The 19,231-nt window shown below is 40.3% G+C and overlaps 1 protein-coding gene across 1 annotated transcript in view; it reads left to right on the forward strand.

Moving 5' to 3' along the window:
- Positions 1-19,231, forward strand: part of UBXN4 (UBX domain protein 4) — a 35,564-nt gene continuing 16,333 nt past the window's right edge. Inside the window, exons 1-6 of the mRNA XM_084892266.1 lie at positions 1-240; positions 8,398-8,500; positions 10,325-10,353; positions 11,295-11,413; positions 12,036-12,210; positions 13,672-13,765. Of these exons, the coding sequence (XP_084748392.1) occupies positions 159-240; positions 8,398-8,500; positions 10,325-10,353; positions 11,295-11,413; positions 12,036-12,210; positions 13,672-13,765 (602 nt within the window). The 5' untranslated portion in view covers positions 1-158. The remainder of the gene's footprint in view (positions 241-8,397; positions 8,501-10,324; positions 10,354-11,294; positions 11,414-12,035; positions 12,211-13,671; positions 13,766-19,231) is intronic.

The following is a 19,231-nucleotide window of genomic DNA, read 5'->3' on the forward strand; positions in this document are numbered from 1 at the left end:
AGAAGACCGCTGCGTGTGCGCGTCCCTGCGGAGCCGGAGGCGGGGGGCGGGCCAGCTGGGGCTGCCGGGGCCGCGGGGTCCGGCGAAGGGGAGGGCGGGGCCAGCTCCCGGCCGCGAAGACAACACTTCCAGCGAGCTCGGAGGCCCAAGTTGGAGAGATGCTGTGGTTCCAGGGCGCCATTCCGGCCGCCATCGCGTCGGCCAAGAGGAGCGGCGCGGTCTTCGTGGTGTTCGTGGCAGGTGAAGGGGGCGGGGGCCCGAAATAGGGCCGGACACCTCTCCGGCCTACCTCCCACTCCAGGCCTTGTTCACAGCCTCCGCTCTGGGGCTGCCCGGCCCTAGGCGTTCAGCGCCACCCCCGCCTGTGGGTCCCCACGGCCCTGGCGGGAGGCCTCCTCCCGGCCTCGCCCCCGAGCGCGGAGCCCGTCGGCCCCTCTCCGCCCGGGGCGAGGAGGCGCGAGCGGCCCGGCCCGGAGCTCCCCGCCCAGCATCTCGCCCGCCTCCGGGGGGGGGGGGGCACAGACACGACCCCCCTCCCCGCGCCCCCTTAGGGCTCTCGGCCCGGGGGACCCACTTCGGATGCCTTAACCCGAGCGTAGTTCCTGGTGGAGGTGGGGCCACGGCCAGGCCTCCGGGCAGGCAGCTGGGTTGGCAATGAGTTGCCGACGGTCGGGAAGAAGCTGTGTCATCGATAACAACAAAGGGAGACCACCTGGTGGTCACGGTTATGGGCGTTCCTGGGTCCCCCAAACGCGAACTGTTGAGCTGTGTATACATAGGTTTGATTTTTTTAAAAATGATAGTGGGGAAGGTCTAATGTGAATCATTGCTTTGTTGCAAGTCTATTTGTTTGCTTATTTATTTTTACCTGGTGTTGAGGAGTAGGCGCTCTGTTCCTGGTTCTTTTTGTTATCTTTTGTTTGTTTTGTTATCTTTCTGGTCTAATATCTACAATTTCCAGAATGTGTATTTACCCGGATTGCTCTGGGTTAATGTGCTCCGTATTTTATGACTCCCCTATTTTATTACTGAAATCTTCTAGATTTACAGTAAACCTATGCCTCTGGGGAACTGCCGATTCTCATTACATTGAGCCGAATCAGTGTTTGTGGCTACTGTTCATGTGAAGTGTATTATTTCACCTGTTTGTGTTCAATAATGTTTTACTCATTATTAACTCATGACTCTTGGGGGACTACATAATGGTTCTGTGGCTTTATGCACTGCAATGAGAACAAGTTGGTGAAATGCGAGTTGGCAGTTAACATTAAGCTGGAAATTTATCATTGTTTTGTCATGCTAAATTTATAGGTAAATCTCTAGTGCTGTTAATTTAGAAGAGTTCGAGTAGTTCATATTCTCTTATGCTGTTTCACAGTTTATATTTCACATAAAATACCAGCTGTAATCCTGTAAGGGGGAAAAAGTAAATTAAATAGGAAAGTGAAATGATAAGATACCATGCTTATTAAGAGTACAATAATAGTTTTATGACATTTTAAGTTGTGTTCTTTCCATAAAATCTCTATTGATTCTTGTGGTAGGTTGAATTGGACTTTATTATCTTCTTTTATAGATGAGGAAGCTTATGTACACAGTGGTTAAATACTTGCACCAGGGTCACAGAAAGGATTTACATATTGTCTTGACAAAATTTTTTTTAGCAGCTTAAAAAGGAAGTGGTTTTTGTTGTTTGTTTCTTAAGGAAAAAAATGAACAATTGTAGACTTGCTGTGATTATTAAAATGGGTGTAGAAATTAGGAAATCTAGGATTAAATGGTAGTCATGGTTTTAAGCAAAAAACACAATTGATGATGTCTGAATGTTCCCCTATAACACATATGTCAAACACAAGGCCCGCGGGCCAAATCCAGCCCGCCAGGCCTTGCAATGTGGCCCGCACCGCGCTGTCATCACTGCACTCCGCTGTCAGTTTATGACATTGTCAGTTTATGACTGTTCAGTAAACCATTCGGCCCGCGATTTAGGCTGGATTTTAGATTTTGGCCCCTTCTCTGATTGAGTTCGACACCCCTATAAGGTACTTTTGGGCTAATCAGTTAATTTGAAAGAAATATTTCTAGATTTAATTAACAAATATTTGAAAATCCATTTGGAAATAGTAGTGCTAATTATTATAATAGTAAGATAAAGTTATAGGTTTCGGGGACTTTGTGTGTATATATTCCTTTTTCCATTAACTTTTTACTGATGAGCGTGTATTCTATGTTTTTAGAGTATCAGAAACTGTGGATAACTATTTGCAGCAATATGGTTAGCAATCTATCAGAGTCTGTCCCTTGACCCTTTCACAATACCTTTGGCTTTTCTACCATTTTAGGTAAGATTAGTGTCCTTTTAGGAGTTTGTAGATAATACTGTCATGGAACTGCCTAAACCAGTGGTTGACAAACTCATTAGTCAACAGAGCCAAATATCAACAGTACAATGATTGAAATTTCTTTTGAGAGCTGAAAGCCGACTTCTGTGCATGGGCCACGAAGTTTCAGTCCCACTGTACGTGCGCACCCGCATGTGGTGTTTTGTGAAAGAGCCGCACTCAAGGGGCCAAAGAGCCTCATGTGGTTTGCCGACCACTGCCTAGATATTCGTTCATAACTGAAGCATATGGCCAGAATTTATGGTTATCTTAGATCTGAGACTTCAACAATAATACATTAACTCGGTAGAAAATTAAAAAAAAAAAATCTTTATAGCTGCAAGGAATGGTCTTAAGCAGGGGTCTTCAAACTACGGCCCGCGGGCCACATGCGGCCCGCAGAGGAGTCTGATCCGGCCCGCCAGGTTTTTTGGGCAGTGAGCGCAGCCAAGGTGTTACAGTAGGAATTAGTAGTTCATATAGTCCGGCCTCCAGCTCTCTGAGGGACCGTGATCTGGCCCCCACTTTAAAAAGTTTGAGGACCCCTGGTCTTAAGGGTAACTTTGGTTCATATAACTAAAGTGGGAAACATTTTAGGCAAGTTGGTAAGTGAATTTTTCATGGATGAAATAAAGAATATTAAAATATTGATGTTAGGAGACTGGAGAGATTGCTACTAGTTAACAAATTAACAGGGATTTTCAAAGTATAACTATGTAAATTGAAAGAAGAAAAATTGGGCCTGGGCCAGATAGCTCATTTGGTTAGAATAACCTACCATGATAGGCCAAGGTTGTAGGTTCAATTTCCTATTAGGGCATATACAAGAATCAACCAATGAATGCATAAATAAGTAGAACAACAAATCAGCGTTTCTTTTTCTCTGCCTCTCTTTCCCCCTTTCCTCCCTTCCTTCCTTCCTCTCTCTCTCAACTCAAATCTAAAAAATAAAATATTTTTAATGTATTTTTATTAATTTCATAGAGGAAGGGAGAGGGAGAGAGAGATAGAAACATCAATGATGAGAGAGAATCATTGATTGGCTGCCTCCTGCATGCCCCTACTGGGGACTGAGCCCACAACCCGGGCTTGTGCCACTGGCCGGAATCAAACCCAGGACTGTTCAGTCTGCAGGCTGATGCTCTTATCAACTGAGCCAAAATGGTTAGGGCCTCAAATAATTGTTTTAAAAAATGAAAAAGATTTTGATTCTGTTCTGGGGAAGGTAGAATAATTTGACAAGGATCCTGAAGCTGAGGTGTCAGTTCACTGACTAGTGTTGCTAGTGAGCTAAAATCTCATTGATAGGTACTCTTTACTGCCTTTTTGGGTTAAAATAGATGGAGGTTTTCTAAGTTGGAATTGCTGGCTCTACTAGGGTCTGCAGTTCTTTGCTTCTGAGTTTGTATTGTTTTCTTTAAGTATCTTTACTTTGGCCTGGCTGGTGTTCAGTGGTTGAGCAGTAACCCTTGAACCAGGTCATGGTTTGATTCCCGGTCACGGCACATGCCCAGTTGTGAGTGCTTGATCTCCAGTAGGGGGCATGCAGGAGGCAGCCAATTGATAATTTTTATCATCATTGCTGTTTCTATCTCTCCTCCCTTCTCTGAAATCAATAAAAAAAATTTTTAAAGTATCTTTACTTTGGATACTGCTGATACTAACTACTAAGGAGAGAGTATTTTCTTATTAAAATTGTAGGCCCATCTAACCTCTTGGCATAGTTCATAATGTAATTAAAACTAAGAAATTAAAGATTTTTCATTGGCAATTAATAATTCCATTCAGTAACAGCTGCTGCTGCTACTAGACTGGGTCATGGACAGATGCTGTTAGTGGGGAGGTGACATCTGGTACAACATAACTTCAGAAGTAGCAGATCCATGCTACCTACTTAACATCCCCCTTGGATGCCTCATAGGATTCTCAAGCCTAAAAGTATATTTACTGCCTGAACCTCTGTTTTCTCCCCCATTGTGCTGCTACTTCTAAGTAAATGGTACTGCCCCCTGGTCCAAGTCCTGGTCAAGGGGACAATTTGCATATTAGCCTTTTATTATTATTATATAGGATAAGATTTGTAGTTATTCTAAACAAGTACTTTTTTTCTGTACCATTAGATTTTAATCTCCACTGAGGGCAGACAGTGTTTCATTTGTTTTACTTATTTATTTAAATATTTTTTATTGGTTTCATAGAGGAAAGGAGAGGGAGAGAGAGAGAGAGAAACATCAGTGATGAGAGAGAATCATTATCGACTGCTTTCTGCACAACCATATTGGGGATCAAGCCCTCAACCCGGGCATGTGCCCTGACTGGAAATTGAACCTTGACTTCCTGGTTCATAGGTCAACAACCACTGAACCAAGCTGACTGGGTTTGTTTTATATTTAGTTTATAGTTCAGTACCTAGCACACAATAAATGTGGAATAAAACAGTGAATGTATGAAAGAATGAATGAAAGAGTCCCTCATGCCTCACAGTCTTCTCTAAGAAGTGTTTATAGTGAGAATGTCATTGATTTGGAGTTTTACATATCTCTACAGCCCATAGTGTCTCTCCCCCCCCCCCCCCCCAGTGCCTTAAGATGTGCTCAAAATGATGTCATGACAAATGATACTTTTCCCCATCTGCTGCTTCAGTCTTTTATTTTTTGTTTTTTCACACCCACACCTGCCATTTATATGGTCTTCTTGCTGGGAATAAAAGGTAAAGAATCGCCAAAAATGGTTTGGCTCAGTGGTAGAGCGTCGGCCTGTGGACTGAAAGGTCCCAGGTTTGATTCCGGTCAAGGGCATGTACATTGGTTGCGGGCACATCCCCAGGAGGGGGTGTGCAAGAGGCAGCTGGTCGATGTTTCTCTCTCATTGATGTTTCTAGCTCTCTATTCCTCTTTCTTCATCTCTGTAAAAAATCAATAAAATTTTTTTAAAAAAAGGTAAAGAATTCACAAATATCACCATCTAAGCACCAGTTTCAAATTAAACATCACCCTTCAGCTTGCAAAATAATTTATTTACAAGTAAGCAATTGGCAGAAGAAAATGTCAGTTCTTCTGTAGACTGTAGAGGTAAAGTATAGAGGAGGGGTATCTGCATTTCAAGATTACAGAAAGCAGTTGGATAGAAGAGGCAGGACTGCCACTCCAGCAGACAACACAGAAGTATTTGCCAAATCCTGAGTTCAGAATTTTTTCTTTTCGAGATGAATATAAAAGCACCTAAAAGTCAAGGAAAAATGTTCTTCCTAACATGAACCAGCAGAAGCGCTGGATGGGCTGGAAGCCGGCCCACCTGGTGCAAAGGCCAGCTTGCTGCAGAATGCTTCAGTCCGCCATCTATGCTCCTTCAGAAATCGTGCTTCAACATTTTGATCTTGTGTGTATCTGTGGATACATTAAAGTCCCTGTTTTTATTTCCAAGGCCAGATTTCTCAAGCCCCATTCCTGATATTCCTGAGTTAATCCTCACACAAAATCATATATGCTGTGTCCTACCGCTCATTTGGTCATTGGACTAGTTGCTATGACACACACTGACCACCAGGGGCAGATGCTCTGACCGGTAGGTTAGCTTGCTGATGAGTTCCAGCCGATGGGGACAGGGCGAGATGGGCCGGACAGTCCCTTCTCAGCCCCAATTGTGCACCAGTGGGGTCCCTCAGCCTGGCCTGTGCCCTCTCGCAATCCAGGACCCCTCTGGGGATGTGGGAGAGCCAGTTTCGGCCTGATCCCCGCAGGCCAGGCTGAGGGACCCCACCAAGGTACAAATTCATGCACCGGGCCTCTAATATACTCATAAGTGCAGCATTAGTCAAGTATTGTAAATATCCAAGATACTTTACCAAAAACTTACCTGTATATTCTGCAAAATAGTTTTTGAAAGTCTGTTATATTCCACCTACTTATCATATGCCAGGTTTTGTTGTAGGCATTTGTGTTATTACATATCATTAAGTAAAAATGAAAACTATCCTTGCCCTTCTGGAGCCTGCATTCTCATGGAAGATACAGAGAATAAACAGTAAACAAGGTATAAAACATGCTCTATTAAAACGTGATATATGTTACAGAAAAAAACACACATGAAATAAAGAGCCTTTGGAAAAGTCTGCAGGGTGTCTGAGTTTATTAAAGTGGTGATTAGGGAAAGCTTTATTGAGAAGATGGTATTAGAGCGAGAACTTAGGGCAGTGGATAGTTAACTGTGTAGCTACTGTGAGAAGAACATTCCAGGCAGAGGAACCATCTAGCACCAAGACCTTAAAATGAGGCTGTCTTTCATGATTTGAGGAATAGGAAGGAAAGGAATAGCAACAAGGTAAAGGGAAGTGAGGACAGAGATAACTGGACTTTTGTAAGGACTTTGGCTTATACTTTGAGGGAAAATAGGGAGATATTGTAGGATTTGGAGCAGAGGTTGATGTGATCTGAAAGTTTAAGGAAAGTTGCTGTGTTAAGAATAGACTGAGCAGGGAAACCAATTAGGAGGGTATCGCAATCATCTATGTGAGATGTGATAGCATAAGTCAGGGTGGTAGCAATGAGTGTGGTAAGAGATAATTACATTCTGGATATATAGTTGACCCTTGAACAGCATGGGTCCCTTTATACCTGGTCTTTTTTCTTTTTTCTTTTTTTATAAAATATATTTCATTGATTTTTTTACAGAGAGGAAGGGAGATAGAGAGCTAGAAACGTCGATGAGAGAGAAACATCGACCAGCTGCCTCCTGCACACCCCCTACCGGGGATGTGCCTGCAACCAATGTACATGCCCTTGATCGGAATCGAACCCGGGACCCTTCAGTCCGCAGACCGACGCTCTACCACTGAGCCAAACCGGTTTTGGCTACCTGGTCTTTTTTCAATAAATAAACAGAGTTAAAAGTTATATGTAGGTTTTTGACTGCGGGGGGTGAGAGTGGGCGGGGAGGAGAGGGGGTTGTGCCCCCTAACCCCTGTGTTGTTCAGGGGTCAACTATTTGGAGATGAATCAACTGAAGTCAATGGTAACTAAAGATTTAGCCTGAGACCTGAAGGGATGGACTTAGCATGAACAGATAACTGAGATGGGGAAGGCTAACAAATTGGGTGGTGGTGATGAAAGCAGCATACAAAACAGCAGGTGTAGAATGATCTCATTTTTGTAAAATGAAAAATGTAGCCTGGAAATGTGTATTTTTTTTGTCTGTTTTTTTTTTTTGTTGTTGTTAAATCTGTAAATTGGCAAAAGTTGCTCACCTTTTGAGAAAGTGCTTAGCTCTGCTAATGTCAGAAATATTTTTCTGTGACTTACTCAGGTAAGTTTCCTTCTGTCCAGCCATAAGTGGTTATGTTAACAGAAATGGAAATAATCTCTTGATAGGTGTAAGTTCTAAAATTTTGTCATTGGGGCATAACATATGGTATATTAGGTGAGATACATTAAGTGAAACAGCTTGATGAAGTTTTTCATATGAGTACACTTGTGTAACTGTCATCCAGGTAAGATACACACATTTTCAGCAGCCCAGAAGATTTCTTCATGTTATTTTCCTAGCACTTCCACCATAGATTAGTTTTGGGTCAGCATAACTTTTATGATTAGCATACCTATAAGAAAAAGCAAGTCCAAGACTACAAACAGACTTGTACCTGCCTCTATCTACCTTGGAGGAATTCTGGAGAATAAATATTGTGGAGGATATTGAACTCAACAGAAAGGTGCTTCATAAAGGAGGAGTACATTTATATCTAAAATCCTGTTGAAAAGCCAAAATAGTCAGTCACTACATTTGTACCCATGGTTTGTAATTATTGTGGATACAAAATGGCAATATTGTGCTTTTTATTGCTTTTTATTAACAATGCATAGTCATACTTTTCATACTTTTCATTTAATGGAAAAATTCAGTTTTCAAATTTGGTAGAAAACAAATAGTTGTATTATATTTTATTTGCAATTTCAGATTTCCAGGAAAAACGAATCAGCAGATATTGGCTTTATATAATAAGAATCCTTGAAATGTTTTCTAGGTGATGATGAGCAGTCTACACAGATGGCTGCAAGTTGGGAAGATGAGAAAGTGACAGAAGCATCTTCAAACAGTTTTGTTGCTATTAAAATCGATACCAAAAGGTTTGCTTAATGTTTTAATCTTTTGGGGTTTTTAAAAAAATGCTTTTATTGGTTTTTTAGAGAGAGAAAGGGAGAGGGATAGAGAGAAACATTGATGAGAGAAATCTCAATTGGCTACCTCCTGTATGCCCTAATTTTTTATTTTTTTTTTTAAATTTCAACTGTAGTCTTTGGTTGTGATTATGGTGATGCTTTTAGACTATAAGAACGTTGTTTTTTATCTAAGGCATATTAGGCTATTAAATTTGGATTGCTGTTTTCCAAATTCATCATTATATCTTGCTGAAAACTTAAGTTCTCCTAGTCTACTAAACAGCAATACAAAAATAACTGAGCCTCAGCTTCTAAGAACTTGGAAGTAACTAAATCATCTATTGAATATCTCTTAAAGGCTTACCATTCTTCTGAATTCTATTTTTTGGAATGGAATTAATTTTTTTAAAAAAAATATTTATTGATTTCAGAGAGGAAGAGGGAGAGAGAGAGAGAAACAAATGATGAGAAGAATCATTGATGGCTGCCTCGTGCATGGCCTCTCCTGGGGATTGACTCTGCAACCTGGGGATTAAACTGTGACCTCCTGGTTCATTTGTCGATGCTCAACCACTGAGCCACAACAGCTGGGTAGGGCCAGGCAGGAGATGTTCAACAGGAATAAGTGCATTTATAGGTCCCTCATAGTACCTACTATCCACAAATCTTTTATTTAATATATCCCTTTCCCCCCTTAAAAAATTTTTTTTAATTACAGAAAATTTCAAACATATAAGTGACTGAAGAGTGTTAATAAACCCCCATATACTGTCTCCCGCTTCAGTAATTGTCAACTCTTGATCAGTCTTATATCATGTAAACCCCTATCCATTTCCACTTATCCTATATAATTTTGAAACAAATCTCAGTTATATAACTTCATATATAAATATTTCAGTATGTCTTTGAAAGATAAGGATTCTTAATTTTTTGATACAATTAGAATACTTCAAAAAGAAAATAATAATTCTTTAATATTAGATATCCACCCAGTGCTCAAATTTGTAATTATCTCATCAGAGTCACAGTTTTAGTATTAATTTAATTTGTTGCAGTTTGGTTTAGGATCCATCAAGTTTCACACATTGTCATGTCTTAAGTCTCTTAGTGTAGCAGCTTCCCCTCTATATCTCTTTCTGTCTTTTTCTTTGCAATTTATTTTTTGAAAATACCATAGTTTCCTCCAGTATGGATTTTGTTGATTGCAGCTCTGTTGTGTCATTTGGTTTGTTCCTCTGTCCTCTTTTCCTCTGACAGTTGGATTCAGGTTAGATTTTTTTCCCCCTTCAAGATTACTTCATAGATGATAGTATGTCTTCCATTAGAAGCAGCTTACAAAAGAGCACAGTGCCCTGTTATTTCTCTTTTATGATGATAGCAGTAGCCATCAATTACTGGAAACAATTCATTAGCAATTGCAATGTGGTTTTGATATTAATAATATCAGAATGAATAATGTTTGACAGTTACTATCAAAATTAAAAATTTCAGAAATTAACCTCTAAGTTTAGAAACTTTATTTAAAATTTTCAGTATTAACAAACTGCATAAAGCAAATTATAGTGTAGTCTGTTTCAAATATTACTGAACTATATATTTATTGAGCTGTAATAGTTTTTTTTTAAAAAGAATCTTATCATTTTAATGTATATATTTTTTTGTTTTTGAGGCATTATATTTCTTTTTTTTTAAGGAACTAATAGTATAGTAAATTTTTATAAAAGCAGTTTAGTATTTGGGAAACATATATTCATCTAGTGATTTTTCTGTTTGATTTTGTTTTTTTTACAGTGAAGCCTGCCTACAATTTTCACAAATCTGTATCCTTTCAACAAAGAATCGGTTTTACATATTTGCTTGAGGATTTACCTTTTTTTCCTTTATTTCATGAAATTTATAAGTTACTCATTTTTACTTACAAACTTATGCCTTGTTAACTAGAGCAGTGTTTTTCAACCTTTTTTGGGCAAAGGCACACTTGTTTCATGAAAAAAATCACGAGGCACACCACCATTAGAAAATGTTAAAAAATTTAACTCTGTGCCTATATTGACTATATATAAAGTAATTCTCTTGAATAGGAATCAAATAAACACAAAGAAAGTATTTTATAATTACTTTATTATGAAATATTAAGTAAACAAAATAGTGAAAAATTATAAAATTCTTGTCTTGTCTGCACCTACAGCACACCAGGCAACATCGTGCCGCGGAACAGCGTTGAAAAACGCTGAACTAGAGGCCTGGTGCACAAATTCAGGCACAGATGGGGCTGGCTTGGGGGAGAGGCCATGGGCGGTTTGCCAGCCGGCCCTGACCCCTGGTCGAACTCCCGGTCAAACTCCCAGTCAAGGGAACAATTGGCATATTAGCCTCTTATTATATAGGATGGAACTTTATATTACTAAGTGTCCTTTGAGACAGTACAGTGTAGCAAATGGAATCATAGGGAGTTTATTGCAAGCATCTAAAAAATAGTATGGAGCAGTATGGATGCCATGTTAGAAGTAGTTGGCAAGAGGCAATATAGATATAAAAGTTATAGAGGGGAATGTAGTAGATGTTCTCCACTCAGATATGTAATACAAATAAATCATAAATCAATTCCCATGTCACATGCAGTAATTGAAATTATTTTGTAAACATGTTAGCTGGTTATTTTATGGAATTCACAAAGATGTTTTGCTTTGTTATCAGTAGTGTTTCATAAAATTATTCCCTGGTTTTCCATGAATTGTTAAGACTTAATTAAACTGTACAGATCCTGTAGTGTGTGTTCCATCCAGTTTCTTTATTGGAGACAGTGGAATTCCGTTGGAAGTAATAGCAGGAAGTATTTCTGCAGATGAACTTGTTACCAGAATTCACAAAGTCCGGCAGGTAAGAAGGAACATAATTGCTCTTTGTAAAAACATATGAAAATGATTAGCCAGGAACTTGACACTGGATTATTTTTGCAAGTGCTCTGTATATTCAGGGACCTGCCATGCCATTAAATTGGAAAGGTAGTACATACTCTTTCTGGACTGGTTTTGAAAATAGTATTATGAAGTTAGAGGTGCCTGTACCTAATACTTAAGTGACGTCTTGTTTCCCCTTCTCTTTTTCCCCCTCACCTAGTCCCATAATGCATAGCACTCTTTGTTGCAAGAGAGTTCCTGTCACATTAAGATATCTAGCAGTATATTGCTTGGTATATTTTAAGGACCTTACTCAATATCTCATTTGTATCCACTTTAAGAAAATGACTAAAATAGCTTGTAACTTCTTCCTTTGAATTGTGATTTGAAGGAAAAGCAACATTTTACTTTTAAAATCTTTTTATGCTCTTGTCAGTTTATAGTAGAATTTCATAGCAAGATTATTTCATGTTTATAATAGGATTATATATTTTAGATTTATCTACTTAGAAATATATACTTTGACTTACTATTGTCTCATCTGCCATGGTAAATTTAGATTTTTATCTGTTAACTTAAATTTCAATGTGTTTTCTCTCTAGATGCACTCGTTAAAAGGTGAAACATCAGAGGCAAATGGCAGCCAGTCAGAAAATTCACACTCTACTCCTTCCACCTCATTTGATCCTAACAGTACTTCTGAAAACTCTCAATCAAGAAATGTAGAACTTTCTGAGACACCAGCCACTTCTGATAAAAAGTCAGATTGCGCAACAGGTAATTTTCAGTGTACATTTTGATATAGTAAAAGTACACCTTCACTCCATTTTATTTTTTTTTTATATTGATTTCAGAGCAGAAGGGAGAGAGAGAAAGAAACATCCAATTTTGTTAATCCTCACCTGTGTGTGTGCTTCAGCCCAGCCTGCACCCTCTCCAATCTGGGACCCCGAGGGAAGTCCGACTGCCCTTTTAGGCCCGATCCTACTGACATCCCTCTCACAATCCAGGACTGTTGGCTCCCAACTGCTCACCTGCTGCCTTCCTCGTTGCCCCTAACCGCTTCTGCCTACCAGCCTGATCACCCCCTAACCACTCCCATGCCAGCCTGATTGCCCCTAACTGCCTTCCCCTGAAGTCCTGGTCACCCCCAACTGCTCTCCCCTGCAAACCTGGGTCTCCCCCTCCCCCCCAGCTGCTTTTCCTTGTAGGCTCAGTCGCCCCCAACTTCCTTCCTCTGCTGGCCTAGTCACCTTTACACTGCCCTCCCTGCTGGCCTGATTGCCTACAACTGCCCTCCCCTGCTGGCCATCTTGTGGCGGCCATCTTGTGTGTTGGAATAATGGTCAATTTGCATATTACTCTTTTATTAGATATGATAGAGGCCTGGTGCATGGGTGGGGGCCGGCTGGTTTGCCCTGAAGGGTGTCCCAGATCAAGGTGGGGGTTCCCTTGGGGCATGGGGTGGCCTGGGCGAGGGGCTTGTGGTGGTTTGCAGGCCAGCCACGCCCCCTGGCGACCCAAGCGGAGGCCCTGGTATCTGGGATTTATTTATCTTCTATGATTGAAACTTTGTAGCCTTGAGTGGAGGCCTTGGCCCGCCAGGATGTGTGGGAAACTTGGCTTTCTCCATTGCCGGGGAAACCCAAGCCTCCTGCTCACTCCATGGCCACAGCCATCTTGGTTGGATTAATTTGCATACTCCTGATTGGCTGGTAGAGGCACAGTCAATTTGCATATCACTCTTTTATTAAATGGGACTAGAGGCCCGGTGCACAAAATCTGTGCACTTGGTAGTGGGGGGTTTCCCTCAGCCTGGCTTGTGCCTTGTAGTCTGGGAGCCTTGGGGGGTTTCCAATTGCCCCGCTGCGATCACCAGCCATGACCCCAGCTTCTGGCTGAGTGGGGTTCCCTCTGTGGGAGTGCACTGACTACCAGGGGGCAGCTCCTGCATTGAGCATCTGCCCCCTTGTGGTCAATGCGCGTCACAGCAACCAGTTCTTTCGCTGTTCGGTCGATTTGTATATTAGCCTTTTATTATATGAGATTGTATTCATATCCATACTTCAGAATTAGTAATAGCTCATTTTTTTTTTATCTTCTCCATTCTTAGCAAAAATATGTATTGTTTAAGACACCAGATTAAGAAATGTTGTAACCAAAAAAAAAAATGTATACCATTTAAAAATCGGCATTAAATAAAATATTTTTCTTACTTCTTTGTATTTAATAAATAAGGAGGAGAAAAATCAGACCATGCCACTTCATCTCAGGAGGCTAGCGGATATTCAAATCCAAGACCCTCGGAGGACCTCACTGTCAAAGTGGAAAGGTTTGCTTTTAATTTTGCAAATAGTAGTTTATTAAAAAGACAGTGGTTTTCAGTTATTTTCTAATTTGAGTAAAAGCTAAAATTGTACAAATGAAGTTTAAGAATTCTGGGTTGAAAACTTTTTTATTACCTGACCTACTTGTTTGTATCCAGAAAGATCAATTCTGGAAGTAAAGTTCTTCTGTATCTCTGAAGTCATGAGTCAGCTTTAGGTCTGACCATTCAAAGAATCTTTTTTGTTTGCATTTTGTGGGTTTTTTTGTTAGTTTTGTTTTTTATTAGTCCTCACCTGAGGACATTTTCCACTGATTTTTTTTTTTTTTTTTTTTTAAGACAGAGTGGAAGGGATAGGGAGAGAGAGAAAGATATCAGTTGGTTGCCTCACCCAGAGCTGGGGATCCAGCCTGCAACTGAGGTATGTGCCCTTGACTGGAATTGAACCTGGGACCCTTTAGTCCATGGGCTGACACACTAACCACTGAGCAAAACCAGCTAGGGCTTCATTGGCATTTTGTAATAGAAGTGTTTCCATCTGTCACTTTTGCCTTTCTTTCTCTATGCCATAGGATAATAAGTTTCAGATAGGCAAGAATTTCTGCTAATTTTATGACTATGTACTGAGCCTGGGTTCTGCATAAGTGGGTGTCTACTAAATGTCACATGTTATTGGTTGGTCTGATAATCAAATACAAATGTCTGGCTATTGGTTTCTAGTTTAATACTTCAATGATTTAGTAAATAGTAAATCATAGTTTTTTTTACTATGATTTAAAAAATATATATTTTATTGAGTTTTTACAGAGAGGAAGAGAGAAAGATAGCTAGAAACATTGATGGGAGAGAAACATCAATCAGCTGCCTCCTGCACACCCCCTACCGGGGATGCGCCCACAACCAAGGCTCACCCCCCCCAACCGGAATCGAACCCGGGACCCCCCAGTCTGCAGGCCGACGCTCCATCCACTGAGCCAAACCGGTACTGGCAATTTACTATGATTCTTAAAAGTTATATGAGTTAAACAGATAAATAGGATTTTATTTTTTTTTAATCTTGACTTAAAACCACTTAGTGTTATATGAACATTAAGAAAAATCCCTTAGCCCTAGCTGGTTTGGCTCAGTGGATAGAGGATCGGCCTTCACCAGTCAAGGGTACATGGCTGGGTTGGGGATTTTATCCCTAGTAAGGGGCGTGCAGGAGGCAGCCAATCAGTGATCCTCTCTCATCATTGATGCTTCTCTCTCTCTCCCTTCCTTTCTGAAAGCAATAAAAAATATATTTTTAAAAAATAAAAATACTCATACAATGAAAAATTAAAAAACAAAAAGAAAAATTCCTTAGACTTGACATTTTCTTGTTTCACATAGATCCTATGGAGAAACAAGGTTCCACATGATTGCTGACATTGGGTATTTGGGTTTGTTCAGGACTCTATAAAAATCAGCTTCATGCCCTAGCCAGTTTGGCTCAGTGGATAAAGCATCAGCCTGCGGACTGAAGGGTCCCAGGTTTGATTCCGGTCAAAGGCACATGACAAGGTTATGGCTCAATCCCCAATGGGGGGCATGCATTAGGCAGCTGATCAATGATTCTCTCTCATCATTGATGGGTCTATCTGTCTCTCCCACTCTGAAATCAATAAAATATATTTAAAATTAAATAAATAAAAAATATATTTTTAAAAATCAGCTTTATTTCAGAAAAACCTAGATTCTGATTGTTCTTTTTTTTATTTTATTGACTAGAGATCCGGTGCACAAAATTCGTGCACAGGATGGGTATGTGTCCCTCAGCCCAGCCTGAACCCTCTCCAATGTGGGACATCCCTCTCACAATCCAGGACTGCTGGCTCCCAACCACTCGCTTGCCTGCCTGCCTGATCACCTCCTAACCACTCCCCTGCCAGCCTGACGGATGCCTAACTGCTCCCCTGCTGGCCTGATTGCCCCTAACTGCCCTTCCCTTCCCACCTGATCACCACTAACTGCTCTCTCCTGCCAACCAGTTCACCCCTAGCTATCTTTCTGTGCAGGCCTGGTCACCCCCAGCTGCTTACCCCTGTAGGCTTGGTCTCCCCTACCTGTCCTCCCCTGCAGGCCTGGTTGCCCCCAACTGCCCTCCTTTGCAGTCCTGATCCCTCCCAACTGCCCTCCCCTGCTGGCCATCTTGTGGCAGCCATCTTGTGTCCACATGGAGGCAGCCATCTTTGACCACATGGGGGTGGCTATCTTGTGTGTTGGAATGATGGTCAATTTGCATATCACTCTTTTGTTAGATAGGATTTTTTTACAGAGAGGAAGGGAGAGGGATAGAGAGTTAGAAACATCGATGAGAAAGAAACATTGATCAGTTGCCTCCTGCACACTGCCTACTGAGGATGTGCCTGCAACCAAGGTACATGCCTTTGACCAGAATCAAACCTGGCACCCTTCAGTCTGCAGGCCAATGCTCTTATCCACTGAACCAAACCAGTTAGGGCCTGATTATTCTTGAAGGAGTTGGGCATGGTAAGGATATTGATGTGAACAGCAGGATAGATCCTCTCACAGTGGTGAGCAATGGTAGAAGGCTGGAGGAGCAGCAGCAGGAAACTGAAGTTCCCAGGGAATCATCCTCTTTTGTTTCCTTCTCTTTGGCCAACACTAAACCCATCACTGGGCACTCTTACTTGGACCACCTTTGGGTGAAGTAGAAAATCAAAAATTAAGAAAAGGATTTGGAGACTTGGTGGGAATGAGAAGAAATAGGACAGGTGGCTTTTTATTGTGGGGTAGGTCAAGTGCTATTTAATTCAGTGGGAAAGTGAAGTTTTGTGTGTTTTTTTAAATTTTTATTTTTAATTATAGTTGATATACAATAATAGTTTCAGGTGTGCTTCAGTGATTAGACATTAGGTACCTTACAAAATGATTACTCCGATAAATTTAGTACCCATCTGGCACCATACATAGTTATTATAATATTATTGATTATATCCTCTGTGTTGTACTTTATATCCCCATGACTATTTTTATAATTGGCAGTTTGTACTACTTAATCCCTTTCACCTTTTTCATCCATCCCCTCAATCCACTCCTGTTATTTCTATCATGGGAAAGATAACATATAGTATCATGAGTTCTAACCTTTTATTTGGGAAGGTTTCATTCTCAAAGAGTTTAAAGAATAGTAAAATGACCACCTTTTTTGCTGATTCATTTGAATGTTTCAGATATTTCATTTCACTTTCAATGCTTGAATGTGTATCTTCTAATAATTAAAAAATTAGTTGAGTTTCTGTTGGCTCTGAGCAGGGCCCCAGCCTCGTTTGGAGACTGGGGTCTACACCCACCAATACATGCTCTGCCCCATCCCTCAGGGCAATAAAAAACACACACACACACACACACACACACACACAAAACAATTGAGCCCATTGAGTGTGGTACAGTGGTTGAGCATCACCCTATGAATAAGTTCAGTCACAGTTCGATTTCCTGGTCAGGGCACATGCCTGGTTTATGGGCTCGACCCCCAGTAGGGAGTCATGCAAGGAGGCGGCATAGCTCTCTCTCATCATTGATGTTTCTGTCTCTTTCTCCTTCTCCCTTCCTCTGAATTCAATAGAAAAATATTTTTTTTAAATACCATTGAGTAGTAGATTCCCAAATACAAAAGTGATTAAATAGTTGATTTGTCATTAAGATGCAGTAGACTTTTCAACCAAATTAGAACAAAATTGCATCTGGTAATATAATGAAAGAATGCATTTTCAGATTTTAGTACAGTACTGTTACCATGCTAAAGAAATGTAAATTATATTATCTAAAAATATCCATATTTCTGCAGTTATACTAATAATACCCTTTATAACTTTTTTTCTCAATTCAAGATCCATTCAAGGATCATTCATTGAATTTTATTTGGTTTCTTTTTTTTTTAAAATATATTTTTATTGATTTCAGAGAGGAAGAGAGAGAGAAACATCAATGATGTGAGAGAGTCATTCGTTGGCTGCTTCCTGCATGCCCCTCCGGAGAATTGAGCCTGCTAACCTGAATCTAATGGAAACAACTACATGTACTCCTTTGCTCAGCATTGTATTTGTGAGGCTCTTTTGTGCTGTTGCACGTGGCAGTAGTTGGTGCACTCTCATTGCTTGTATGGCATTCTATTATTTGACTGTTGTATAATTTATCCATTCTATTATTTTTTAATTTTTTTAATATATTTTATTGATTTTACACAGAGAGGAATTGAGAGGGACAGAGAGTTAGAAACATCGATGAGAGAGAAACACCGACCAGCTGCCTCTTGCACACCCCCCACTGGGGATGTGCCCGCAACCAAGGTATCGAACCTGGGACCTTTCAGTCCGCAGGCCGATGCTCTATCCACTGAGCCAAACCGGTCCCGGCTATTTATCTATTCTATTATTGATGGATATTTGAATTGTTTTCAGTTTGGGGCTATTTTGAATAGGGCACTATGAATATTCTTGTACATACCTTGGTGAACCCACCTTTTGGCTGAATTTGTAGGGAATGGGAATTTTTTGGTCAGGGTACTGGCCAGTTTTCCAAAGTGGTTATGCCAATTTATAACTCTCCTCAGCAGAAAGATGTTTCATAAATCCTTTTTCCCCCCCTCTAATGTATTACAGTTCACTTCTCTTATTCTTTTTGATGCATGATTGCCCCAGATTTGGTTAGTAGAACCCCTTCATGCTGAGTCTTCTGTGCTTTGGACAAATGTCTCATCATTCTTTGAGCACTCCCTTGATTTCTGGCATAAGTTGTTCAGCTGAGTTTTACCAACTACCTACATATACCTGTGTAACCTAAGTCCCTCGCAGAGAAAATTTTATTATTTTTTAAAATTGAAATACAATTCACACACTGTAAAATTCAAAATTTACAATTCAGTGAGTATTAATATATTCACATTCTGCAAACCATTACCACTGTTTTCAGAATCATTAGTTTCTTAATTGGTGAGTTTATTACAGATAAGAATTAATCATGTTATTAATTTTTATAAATACTAGCCTTTAGTTTTTTTCCTTTTATTTTTTAACAATTTTGTACTGTATTGCTCTTTACTTCTGTGTAAGGGATAAAGCATTTGTAAGTCATTGATTATATATTTGTTTGTAGGTGTAGATGTGTGTGTGTGTGTCTGTTTGTGTGTGTGTATATAATTTTTATATATACATTTTTTAATTGACTTCTGAGAGGAAGGGGTAGAGAGAGAGAGAGAGAGAGAGAGGGTGGGAGAGAGGGAGGGAGGGAGAGGGAGAGGGAGAGAGAGAGAGAAACATCAGTGATGAGAGAGAATCATTGATAGGCTGCTTCCTGCATTCCCCACACTGTGCCCTGACTGGGAATTGAACCATAACCTCCTGGTTCATAGGTCGTTGCTCAACCACTGAGCCACGCAGGCCAGGCCTAGATGTATATATTTTAAATCAATATTAAATAAATTGG

This window comes from Pipistrellus hanaki, assembly GCF_964339955.1.
Source record: "Pipistrellus hanaki genome assembly, chromosome: 8".
NCBI lineage: Eukaryota > Metazoa > Chordata > Mammalia > Chiroptera > Vespertilionidae > Pipistrellus > Pipistrellus hanaki.